Source organism: Schistocerca americana, chromosome 11, assembly GCF_021461395.2.
Source record: "Schistocerca americana isolate TAMUIC-IGC-003095 chromosome 11, iqSchAmer2.1, whole genome shotgun sequence".
Lineage (NCBI taxonomy): Eukaryota > Metazoa > Arthropoda > Insecta > Orthoptera > Acrididae > Schistocerca > Schistocerca americana.
Window position 1 is genome coordinate 53,074,802 of NC_060129.1, and position 13,688 is coordinate 53,088,489.

A 13,688-nucleotide genomic window follows, 5' to 3' on the forward strand; every position below is an offset into this window, starting at 1 on the left:
TGTGCATTGAATCAACTTGCAATTCATTCCTAATGTCTTCATTTCTGGAACTATGTTCCCTGCTCATATCCATATGATACATAATAATTGAAGAAAATGAAGAAAATCTTCAGAGAGCTGTCTATCATCTTGATTTGTTGGTTTCTGAATGTCACATGAAAATCTCCATTAAGAAAACCAGTGTTAAGGTAGTCAAGGGAAAAATCATATATCAGATCAAAAATTGTTATAAATAATGTAATACTGGAACAGCTAACTCACTTTCAGTGTCATGGTTGTGGCATAAGATGAAATTCTTGCAATGATATTGAAAAGATCCTGAAATTTGAAACAATGTGTCTCCCATGATAAAAGTGAAACCACACATGTGAGAAACAATCTTACTGTAAAGTGTATGTTTCAGTGTATGTTTATATATTTTGTGAGATAGGAATAGTACTTTTAAAACACACATCAGACCTGTATTGTTCTGATGCTTCATTTCTTAAAACACAACTGGAAGAACTTATCATTTATAGAATAAAGGATTATTACTTGAAAATCTGATTTAAGTAGGAAACAGAATCTGCTTATAAAAACAGCTGTGTTTTAGAAAATAATTACAGTATGTATTGAAACAGTTGCAAGATAATAGTGAGGGGAAACAGAATGGCCACAGAGGTGTACCACATGCCACAGCAGTTTGTGTGACAAATCACACCTGTGTGTTTATGCAGGCCACAGTCTGCACCAACCACCATCTTTCCATGGCTGGCAGACATGAAAAAAATGCACGTTGATCGGAGTAGTGAGCCACTGGAGACCGTATGTTTACTGGAGAACATTATCATAAATATAAATAAGTGGTGTAGGAAAATGTTTTGTTCATTAATACTCTTTTCTTTTGGAAGTATAAATTTGCTGCTCTTCAAGCAATCAAGATACCCCTCTTTCCAGCTACGTAAAATCATCTTGTTGCTATTGTAAGCACTTCTGATTTTATGGTTGTTGACAATTGTGTTCCTTGTGCTGTTTTACTTTGTGTAACACTGTTTTATGTTACATTTTTAGCACCAGTGACAAACTACACCTGGCTGAAACAAGTACAAATAATTTCATGTTTTAATGTCATTTGCATTACCATTGTAAGCGTCAGCATTATAGTGGTACTCAAATAATTTCATGTATTGTTGCACGTCATTCTTCCATACACCAACTTAGATCTGAAGTGACCGGTCATTCAAACCAAAACTGGCCGTTTTAATAAAAATATAGTAAACGAGTTAATGTTTTTCATTGATTAAAACAGCAGTCGAGATTGCCATAACATTAGTTTATTATTACCAGTTTCAGATTATGTTAAAGCCATCCTCAAATTTTTTGAACCCCTATGGCTGGTGCTGTGCACGATCATGCTATTGTGAAGAACTGATCAGTTGCCAGCACCAGCCATAGGGGGCGTTAAGTCTGAAGATGGTTTCAACAAAAGCCGAAACAGATAACAATAAACAAATGTTAACGTGATATTGACAGTCGTTTGGATCAAAGTTAGCGTCAGGTTGCTGCACTCCATAGACAACGCTGTCTAAATTTATTATGTTTTTCATTCATTAGGTAGGTTATTAACAGAAACCTAACTGGTTGCACCATGTGTGGTGACTCTTGAGTGGGTCAATGCTAATTCCTGTCAAAAGTGATTTCTTTTTGAATAATCCCAGGTGCAGACCCCTTGAGTGAGTTTGAGTTTTGAGAGGGTTAAAAGGCAACCTAGCTCCAATCCTGCTAGCCAATATATGATGCTTTTAGTCTCTATTTGGTAGAGCCCCCAAGTCTTCCCATTTATCTATAACTAGATATATATTTGTTCAGCCGACATACAGTGCATGATGGATGATACCTTAGGCCACCAATGATCATTAACATTGTGTCACACTTGCAACTGGAATAATGGAGAATTGATTGGCTATATGCTTCCATAGGAGCCCTCATTTTTTTATCCTGTCTTCTTAAGCCTTCTGAGATGTATGTTAGTGGCAATGTATCATTGTACAGTCTGTTGCATAAGCTGGTTATCTGAACTTTCTCACTAGCAGTTTGTAAGAACATGTTCCTTCCACAGGAACCTAAAAAATACTGCCCAGTTCCCTTCACACAAATGCCACTACGTGTGTAGCCACTTCCTGTGTACAGTGGACTCCTGACTTACTAAGCAGAACCCAGAAACCCACCACCCTATGGTGCAAGTCAAGGAATCTTCTGCCTACATGGTGGCAGAACCATCTGGACCCTTGATTCGAGCCATCCACTGGCCTCTGTACCCTAGGACCACAGTTGGTTAGGCATATAGTGCTACAGATGGCGAGCTCTGCCTTCATCTCACAACCAAGACTTGGTCTTCACTACTTCAACTAGTCACTCAAAACCGTAGAGAATCTCTTCCAATCCAATCCAATGCAAGACATCTTTTTAGTTCCAAAATGAGCCACTACCTGCACTTGGCAGCACACTTTGTTTTTCATGGTATCTGGAAGCACCAATTCCCCTTCTAGGATAATGCCTTCCAGAATTCGTCCTTATATCTGCAGAGTGCACAATGGATTCCTTCCCCTCCTCAGCAGCCATATCCCCTAATGTTGGAATTCCCAACTACCAGTAACCCCCCCCCCCTCCCCGTGAATGCCCAGACTTTGTGGACTGAGAAGCCTGTTCTGGAAAAGAGGAACGACTTCATCTGGCTCAGGAATTTCGTCAGCTACAAATAGCTCCCAGAACTTGTTTGTCATACTATCTGGGGTGGAACTCTGATCAGCCCCTCAGAAATTCTTTTGCTGGAGCTACTTATGACCCGACTGCAGGTGAGGGATCAGCACCAGTGCAGGCAGTTCCTAGGAGGGCCACAGTAGTTGACCAATCGGGAGATGTGTGGGACATAGATGTCTAGTCCTATATAGTGATGCCCATTGGCAACAGCCTGGAGCTGTGTGGCCAAAGCCAACACCACCTGGAGCTGTTTGCTAAGTCACCAACTAGGCTCAAATCTGAGCAGAGCAGTCAGTCCCTATTCATACCAAAGATGGAAAAACTTTACACTACCCAGTTATTAGGATGCTAGACTACGCCTGGTAAGTATTCAGACATGCAAGAAATTAGAAAGTAAACTGTATCCACAAAGATAACTGAAAATAAGTCGCTGCTGTTTGATGCTTGTAAATACAATTTGCAAACAAATGGTGTACTCACCTTATCTGTAGCAGCACATAAGATAGGCACTCCGGTGGTCCAGCCAAACTGACCCAATGAAAACAAAGCAAAAATAAAAAATGACATTATAACACAGGGATCCATAAAAGTGTCAGTCAGATACTCCACGCCACACTGTGGAATGAACAGTTCTCATGACACAATACGAACGCTAGCCCTATCTGGGACACGGCCACATGGTCAGTTATAGCAAACAACAACTCCATCCAGATAGTGTCTCCCTCTTCCAGATGCTGCACCAAGCTCACTTATGTTTTATAATTTCATTATCATCTCCTTTAAACCATTTAATGACATTGGTCCTCTCCGTAGACCTTACTGTGTCAGTTCAGCACTGTAATTTCTGCTCTTAACAGAAAACTGTTTCACTAACAGCCCATGGTCTCACTTGATAGCCACACTGTTCACTCATGTTATGGATTGTCAAATGACAGCATGTATGTCATAGTGTCAGACAAACACTGTACAGTGTCAAATTTTGCACTGGGGTGTCCAAAGTCGGAACTGGCTTTTTCCAGTGTCATCCAGTTCCCCCATTAATGCAGCTACTAAGTTTTGCTTTGGTATGATGATCAAATTCCATACTGAACCTGTGCAAGTAGCTGCTCTTTAATTACAAGCACCTGGTGCTGAGGTCCCATGTGTATAGCTCCCATATGTGTCGTGTCAAAATTAGATTTATTACAGATTTCATGAACACATTTAAACAGTCATTCTTCCTGCGCTCCATGTGTGAATAGAATGGGGAAAAAAGCCAGTGGGATGTTACCTCTGCCGTGCACATCAGTGGTTTGCAGAATTAAGATGTGAATGTAGACAGACCTCTCCAATTTATATAAGACTGTAAGTACCAGTTCATTATTTTTACCATGAAGTGCCCACAAATACCTGTCGATTCAAACCTATTTAATAAACATTCTTCATACTTAAAGAACTCGATGATGGCATTTAATACTAACAATCCTTGTGGATTACAAAAGGATTTGTTTATTGTTGTTGTTGTTGTTGTGGTCTTCAGTGCAGAGACAGGTGTGATGCAGGTCTCCATGCTACTCTATCCTGTGCAATCTTCATCTCCCAGTACCTACTGCAACCTACATCCTTCTGAATCTGTTCAGTGTGATTTGTTTATATCTTGTGTTACTTTTCACTGCTTAAACTAACATTATTGATTGGCATTACTTTACTTTACATTGATACACTTCGTTCCAAAAAAGGTGTTTAACTTTCATTGGTGTCTGTATGGTTGTATAGCGGTCTTGGCACATTCTTCATTCCGATATCAAAATATTGCTTTATTTTCTCCCTTTTATGTATATTGCCATTTTGTAGTAGACTGGTACGTGGCATTCTGCTTTAACAATATGTAACATTGTTACCATAACTTCAGTGACAGTTATAAACTCATTCATATGAAATATAACCATGCCTGTATGGATTACACTAAATCCTAGTCAGTTTTCAATACATACAGTAACTGGTCATACCTCAACAGTATATTTTGAAATGAATAGATAAGGATACCATTTCAATCAGTCAATTTCTTCAAACAAAATCGTGTTCTGTGCTTCAGTCTGGCAGCCTCCAAATCCAATGCATGAACAGAACAGTGCATAGCAGTTTTGTCACTTCATGACCCAAAGTACAAGTGCAGTAGCTCAGCAAACGTTTCATACTTTGCTTTATATTGATTCTCCAAAGACCTACATTTATTATTTTTACCATTATATTTCCACCGAAAACCTATTGATTCTAACCTATGTAATGTCAATTCTTCATACTTCTTACGAAATACACTCCTGGAAATGGAAAAAAGAACACATTGACACCGGTGTATCAGACCCACCATACTTGCTCCAGACACTGCGAGATGGCTGTACAAGCAATGATCACACGCATGGCTCAGCGGACACACCAGGAACCGCGGTGTTGGCCATCGAATGGCGCTAGCTGCGCAGCATTTGTGCACCGCCGCCGTCAGTGTCAGCCAGTTTGCCGTGGCATACGGAGCTCCATCGCAGTCTTTAACACTGGTAGCATGCCGCGATAGCGTGGACGTGAACCGTATGTGCAGTTGACGGACTTTGAGCGAGGGCGTATAGTAGGCATGCGGGAGGCCGGGTGGACGTACCGCCGAATTGCTCAACACGTGGGGCGTGAGGTCTCCACAGTACATCGATGTTGTCGCCAGTGGTCGGCGGAAGGTGCACGTGCCCGTCGACCTGGGACCGGACCGCAGCGACGCGAGGATGCACGCCAAGACCGTAGGATCCTACGCAGTGCCGTAGGGGACCGCACCGCCACTTCCCAGCAAATTAGGGACACTGTTGCTCCTGGGGTATCGGCGAGGACCATTCGCAACCATCTCCATGAAGCTGGGCTACGGTCCCGCACACCGTTAGGCCGTCTTCCGCTCACGCCCCAACATCGTGCAGCCCGCCTCCAATGGTGTCGCGACAGGCGTGAATGGAGGGACGAATGGAGACGTGTCGTCTTCAGCAATGAGAGTCGCTTCTGCCTTGGTGCCAATGATGGTCGTATGCGTGTTTGGCGCCGTGCAGGTGAGCGCCACAATCAGGACTGCATACGACCGAGGCACACAGGGCCAACACCAAGCATCATGGTGTAGGGAGCGATCTCCTACACTGGCCGTACACCACTGGTGATCGTCGAGAGGACACTGAATAGTGCACGGTACATCCAAACCGTCATCGAACCCATCGTTCTACCATTCCTAGACCGGCAAGGGAACTTGCTGTTCCAACAGGACAATGCACGTCCGCATGTATCCCGTGCCACCCAACGTGCTCTAGAAGGTGTAAGTCAACTACCCTGGCCAACAAGATCTCCGGATCTGTCCCCCATTGAGCATGTTTGGGACTGGATGAAGCGTCGTCTCACGCGGTCTGCACGTCCAGCACAAACACTGGTCCAACTGAGGCGCCAGGTGGAAATGGCATGGCAAGCCATTCCACAGGACTACATCCAGCATCTCTACGATCGTCTCCATGGGAGAATAGCAGCCTGCATTGCTGCAAAAGGTGGATATACACTGTACTAGTGCCGACATTGTGCATGCTCTGTTGCCTGTGTCTATGTGCCTGTGGTTCTGTCAGTGTGATCATGTGATGTATCTGACCCCAGGAATGTGTCAATAAAGTTTCCCCTTCCTGGGACAATGAATTCATGGTGTTCTTATTTCAATTTCCAGGAGTGTATATTTATTGATTTCTCTAACAATCCTAGATCATGAAATACTTTGTTTCTATCCTATGTTGTTTCCTCGATATATAAATTAATGGTAGTGATGTATAGAATCGTATTTGGAATAAAAGGACCTGGCAAGGAGTTTGTAATCACTCAATTCAATTGGCTGTAAACAGCTCTGTGCTGATTGTTGCCATGAAGGCTGTGGGAAATTCTAGTTGAACTGAACAATAGAACGTGTTAAGTCCCCCACACCAGAACTGTAGAACGCCACTGAATTTTGGTTTACATGATAAATCATATAGATTTAATGATCAGAGATTCAGCAAAACACCCAGGGACTAAAATTACAAAAACCTTAACATAAAAAATGTTGTGGGGAAGGTGAACTGAAGTGTTTCATTGGCAGTCCACGTAGAAGGTGCAACAAATCAAGTAGATTCCCTACACTATGCTTGTCTGCTATCTTCTGGAGTATTGCTGAACAGTATGGGGTCCTTAGTAGATAGGATTAATGGAGGGGACCGAAAAAGTTCAAAGGAGGACAGCTTGTTTCGTATTATTGCAAAATAGAGGGGAAAGTGTAATGTGTACGTTATGAGATGAAGTGGCAAACAGAAGAAAGGCGTTTCTCTTTGTATTGAGTTCTTTCCTCAAAATTTCAATCACCGACTTTTTTTCCTCTGAATGCCAAAATATGCTTCGACACATCTACATCAGGAGAAATGATGATAAATAAGAGGAATCAGGGCATACACAATGGGAATTGTTAATCTCAGCACTGTTAGATTAGTCTCTGTCTATCCATACACATGCAAGTAGTCTCAAGAGGGCAGAATTAGACTTTTATCTGTATCTCCTAACTGTTAGTGACGACTAGCAGTGCAGTTCTTCACATGCCACTATTCTGAAGGGACTGGAACCGTGTGTGTGTGTGTGTGTGTGTGTGTGTGTGTGTGTGTGTGTGTGTGTGTGTGTGTGTGTTGAAGTGAGAGCAAGGAAGGGGATATGGGTAGAGGATATGGACTAGCATAGGTTGAGTCTAGAGGGGTTAGGGGGTGGGGGGTGGGTAGTCTACTGATGGCAAGTACAACAAACATCCTTTCAGTGCACTCGAAGTGTAGAGTCTAACTCAGTGGAGATGTTGTGTTGTATTATTATAGGTGAATGGAAGGAAAAATGGAAAAAGAGTGAAAAGCATTTACATCCATGTCCTCATAAAAATCCATACTCCAGAATCTGCTGAGAGTTATACGGCAGATAGTACTTCCTACTGTACCAGTAAGTATGGATTCTTCCATTCCATTCACAAACTGAGTGCAGGAAAATGGGCATGAAAATGACTGTGAAGCCGGCCTGTGTGGCAGAGCGGTTCTAGGCGCTACAGTCTGGAACCGCGCGACCGCTACGGTCGCAGGTTCGAATCCTGCCTCGGGCATGGATGTGTTTAATGCCCTTAGGTTAGTTAGTTTTAAGTAGTTCAAAGTTCTAGTGGGCTGATGGCCTCAGAAGTTAAGTCCCATAGTGCTCAGAGCCATTTGACTCTGTGCATGCTGTAATTAGTCAAGTCTTGTCTTTACGTTCCCTGGGGAAGTGATACATAATAGGATGTAGTACATTTCTAGATTCATCACTTACAGCTGGTTCTTAAATCTCTGTAACTAGGCTTTCATAGGACAGTTGGCATCCATCTTAAAAACATCGATGTGTCTCGTTTCTTAGTATCTGCATGACACTGTCACATGGGTAAAACTTGTGAACATTTGTGGTGCTCTGATGTGATAGTCATATGTGGTGCAGGTGCCACACACCTGAGCAGGCTTGCAGTATGAATTGTGCAACTGGTTTATAAGCAATCTCCTTTGTGGACTAGTTGCATTTTACCAGTGAACCAAAGTGTGCTATATAAGTGCAGTTTTATGTTTCTGAACGGACTGATGACCTCAGCATTTTGGTCACTTTTCTGATAATTTACAGCAAGTTCACAATCTCTGCATCACTTTGCACTCTTATCCAGATGTGACTGACCATTCATGCAGCTTTTCCCGTTGTAGGGTGACAAAATATAAACAGCATTACAAATGACCTGCAAGCAACAAATTCGTATTCCTTGCTTTTATACAATAATTAAATTGCGCCATCACTATACAGTACAGGTGACTCTTCTTCTGCCTTAACACTGCATAATATGAGCATGAGAGAACTACAGAGGAATGTATTTGATACCTTATGAGACAGGAAAATGCTGATGTTTTTTTTTATATACACAGGAATCTTGTGTGGATTTTTAACACAGTGAGACCATTAAATAATGTGAGAGGAAGAAACACTTGGTTATTTGAAAAGAATATTTAACACCACGCTAATGAGGGGAAGAACAATGGGATTTGTTAGGAATGGCATAAGAAATATTTAATCAAGTGATCTCCTGGAAGTGAGAAACTTCAGTCACTGGGCACTGGTTATGGATCAACCAGATACTTTCGTCATAATTGTTTGCACTTCATGTATGCATTATCACCATTGGTATAAGAATGGAAACCACCACCTGCATCACTATTATGTGTAATAAAGATGGTCAGTTTTCATAGGAATAGCAGATAAGTCGCATATAAAAGTTGGAAAAGGAAAAAGGAGAGAAGACAATATAAATATTACGTGTGTGTAACACCATAAAAATAGTGATAATGTTACAAGGAATAACATCAAATCATGGTCTCATTCATATCCAGTGCTGTAAGCTGCAGAATGCCAGTAATGAGAATATTTCACAGAGAACTTTAAAAGGTATAGAGGATGCAATGTGTGGACTGAACAGGTGTGGTGACATAGTGAGAAATTGTGAGAACAGTATGGAATTCTGTAAATTATGGTGATACACTAAGGAATGCTGTGTTCATTTGTCTAATGATCACTGAAATCTCTTTTTGTAGCCCAGTCTGTGAAGCCCAAAGATGTTCGATTATGGGAAAAATATCGTGTAGCCACTAATTTTTGCCTAGTGCCAAGAGGGAGTGGCCTGATCAGTATGCTAAAAATCCAGAATGGTAGGATGTGAGTCTTGGGATGGGGCAGTGATGTTTGAAGGTCACATTTTACGATTTATTTTGAGTAACTGAAAAATTGAGTTTCGACTGAAAATGTTTCCCCACACAGAATCAAACTACATGAAATTTGCTAAGAATGTTCCTTTTGCATCTATGACTAATAGCTTCTGCATTTCAGGGAATAGAAAAACCAATTATTAAAAATATTGCTTTAACTATACGAAATTAATTATCTTTACATGGAGGGGTTTAGAAACAAATTTGTGTACCATGTGTAAGTGTAGTACAGCCATATTACAGTACAAATCATGTTCTGGGAGTGCAACAGGGTGATGGAGAGGTATGGGGAGTAGAAGCAAAGGAAATATATGTTGTCAGATTATGTTCATGCTCTTCCTTCCTTCCTTCACAGGTCTCCAAACTGAAGATAAAGGTGGTGTTTCTCCATTCGATCTACCCCACTATGTCACAAGAAGCAACCAAACGGTGTCTCACAAAGTTATTACAACTTTCCACCATGTGCCTATGAAGAGCTCACTACCACAGTCTGCAGTCATGCCTGGAGGCCATTTATTTTCCACAGAATGCGTCAATACTTAATGGAAACCTGATATTAGTTACTAATGACATTAACACAAATACATACAGACAGAGTCTCTGAAAATCGTTCCAGACATCCTACGCTGTTAGAGGGGAAACTGATTGTGTCATCCTTTATGGAGGTTGTAGCCTTCTTGTGGGAGGTGAAAATTCCTTCACCATGAGTGCTGCTTGCTTTTCAATTAAGACAGACTATACCTCCCCAGCATTTATTGTCCAGTTCGCCTGTGTGAGTAGACAAAATAACTTCACTGAGCTCATGTTTGTGCAGTGGAGTTATTTTCAGTTTGTTAAGGAAGTACTTTGTTGTAGTTGTTTGGTGAGGTATTATGTAAAAAAAATCTGAACAGAAGACTGTGAGTGTCCCCCACACGGAAGAGCCTGTCTGAACTGTAACACTTCATCAATATATATGTGATAATGTCAATTTCTTTGTCTTTTCTATGCCTTTCTGGAATATTTTTCGTGGCATCAGGGATTTCAAAATGCACCTCTTCCGCTTTTGCTTACCAACATCTGAAGAGACCCAGAGTCTTAAATTGCATTTCTCTACAACAGAGATTGGTAACCTGTTATAGAATGTAAGATATTTCAGCATAAGACAAGCAATGCATTACAGCAGACTACTGTTCTAGATGGAATATGGTCAGTCCCATTCCATCAGACATATTCACGCCCATCTTGGAAGATATACTATGGATGTATGGTACGTAGGTCCACTCAGTGCAGCCCATTTCACAACTGCAATAAGTTCCACTTACTCCTAAACGTAAAAGATTTGTGCATCCTATCACTAACACAATTAATAGTGAGAGACCTGCAGTGCCTTTCTGATGATTTGTTAATTCACCAAGTGACAGCAACATAATTACACAGCCTTACAACATGCTTTCAATGGTAGACAGCAACAAGGTGACACATTTACCAATCCAGTCCCTTTGCCACCAACACTATCACATCTACAAACTAAGTACTTCTCGGTTTCAATTTCAGGCTTGTATTTTATGCATTACCTCGCATAATACATGCAGTGAGTATTGATTTAATAATCAGAAATTAACACTGCCATATAGAGTGTATTTTTCACCGTTTACAAACTACAGGGATTGCTGGATGAGGGAATACAATACAGGGAAGGTCCTATGTCCAGAAATGCACGATTTCCATGCTAGAGACCATTTATTAAATCACACATTGTTACATAGAGTGAGGTCTAATATGTACCATACCATCCAGCCACAGTTACTGTATGCATGGTTTCCTACTAGAAAGTAATACTGTTTCTCATACATCTTGCCATAGGATCCTCTCCTAACATAGTAATTGGTAATGTCTCCGATTCACTTCTCTTATCGACTCACGTTGTAGTGAATGTGATACACCATTGTACACAATCGTTCCATATTCGTATTGAGAGCTTGCAAACGTGGTGTTTCCTTATGGAAAGGCGAATGGCGATGGCTAGCAGGGTTGTATCAGGAGACCTATCCCCGCCAATAAGAACCACACCATTCAATGTTGGCAACAGTGTTTCACTGTTTGTCGAAGACACGGTTGTTTCAGGAAGCAGGAAATCATGAAGGGTGTACCCAAAATATGCAGACACCAGACTTGGAGGACAATGTAATTAACGCTGTGGAAGGCAACTGCTTTGTTAGTTCCAGACAGTTGGCCTGCCAGTACAGTGTAGCCCAGATGACCTTGTGGAACATTCTCTGTGACAATTGTTGCTACCATTAACTCTTAAGACAACAGGGCTTGCTTGCTAGTGACAGATTTTCCACATCAGGAGCAGTTTCGTCTCTAGTCCCTTCACCAGACAACCACAGTTCTAAAATTTGTCATCCATCCTACCCACAGATGAGGTCACCTTTATGCAGAGTGGTATCGTCAGCTTTCATAACATTCATCTATGGGACAGTATGCAGAGCCCCTGTGGTATGGTGACAGTGAATCATCAGGATCAGTGAACAAAGGATTATGTGGCTGTATATGATGGTGCTCCAGCCCACTTCACTGTTGATGTCTGGACCCCTCTCAGTTGTCTCCACTGGTAGATGTATCTGTATCTGATGGGGGGGGGGGGTGTCCAGTTGCATGTCCTGCTCATTCACCAGATCTCAACCCATTCGATTTCTGGTTATCTCAGAAGTACTGTATATGCAGAGCCCATTCCAGATGTGAAGACATTGGAGCAATTTATTCATCCTGGCTTTGCCACTGTTCAGTTGCAGCTTGACCAAACAGCTACAGACAGAACGTGCTACAGCACATACTCACATGCAGTGAGTCACATGGAAACGATTTCAGTACTTATTGCAACTGTGGCAGCTTGGTACAGCACAGTCTAGGTCACAGTCTCTGTATGATTACATAAATGGTCTCTAGCAAGGAAACTATGCATTCTGGACATAAGTTCATTAGACCTTCTTTGTTCTGCATCCTCTCATCAATCAATCCCTAGAGTTTGTACATGGTGGAAAAAAATCACCATGTATAAAGGCCAGCTGAGTGAAGTTATTTTGTCTACATACAGAAGAGAACTGGACAGGGAATTCTGGGGAGGTATAGACTGTATGTAAATTGAAAATCGAACTACAGTTGTAGTGGGGGAAGTTGCTTTCCCTGGAAGAACATTTTAGTTACTGTACTGGATGACACAAAATTTCTCCCTCTAGCAGTGTAAAACAGTATAGACATTCATACAGATTTTGTCCATATCTACATTCTACATCTACATTTATACTCTGCAAGCCACCCAACGGTGTGTGGCGGAGGGCACTTTACGTGCCACTGTCATTACCTCCCTTTCCTGTTAGAGTCGCGTATGGTTCGCGGGAAGAACGACTGTCTGAAAGCCTCCGTGCGCGCTCTAATCTCTCTAATTTTATATTCGTGATCTCCTCGGGAGGTATAAGTAGGGGGAAGCAATATATTCGATACCTCATCCAGAAACGCACCCTCTCGAAACCTGGCGAGTAAGCTACACCGCAATGCAGAGCTCCTCTCTTGCAGAGTGTGCCACTTGATTTTGTTAAACATCTCTGTAACGCTATCATGGTTACCAAATAACTCTGTGACGAAACGCGCCGCTCTTCTTTGGATCTTCTCTATCTCCTCTATCAACCCGATCTGGTACGAATCCCACACTGATAAGCAATACTCAAGTATAGGTCGAACGAGTGTTTTGTAAGCCACCTCCTTTGTTGATGGACTACATTTTCTAAGGACTCTCCCAATGAATCTCAACCTGGTACCTGCCTTACCAACAATTAATTTTATATGATCATTCCACTTCAAATCGTTCCGCACGCATACTCCCAGATATGTTACAGAAGTAACTGCTACCAGTGTTTGTTCCGCTATCATATAATCATACAATAAAGGATCCTTCTTTCTATGTATTTGCAATACATTACATTTGTCTATGTTAAGGGACAGTTGCCACTCCCTGCACCAAGTGCCTATCCGCTGCAGATCTTCCTGCATTTCGCTACAATTTTCTAATGCTGCAACTTCTCTGTATACTACAGCATCATCAGCGAAAAGCCGCATGGGACTTCAGACACTATCTACTAGGTCATTTATATATAT

At 41.7% G+C, this 13,688-nt stretch overlaps 1 protein-coding gene across 4 annotated transcripts in view; it reads left to right on the plus strand.

Moving 5' to 3' along the window:
* Positions 1-13,688, plus strand: part of LOC124554005 (zinc finger protein 418-like) — a 218,937-nt gene that overhangs the window by 90,039 nt on the left and 115,210 nt on the right. Inside the window, exon 5 of one of the 4 annotated variants that reach the window (XM_047128027.1) lies at positions 9,907-10,457. The exons of the other annotated variants lie outside the window; for them this stretch is intronic. Within the exon in view, the coding sequence (XP_046983983.1) occupies positions 9,907-10,023 (117 nt within the window). The 3' untranslated portion in view covers positions 10,024-10,457. Of the gene's footprint in view, positions 1-9,906; positions 10,458-13,688 lie in introns of those variants that run through there. 4 annotated transcript variants of the gene reach the window in all.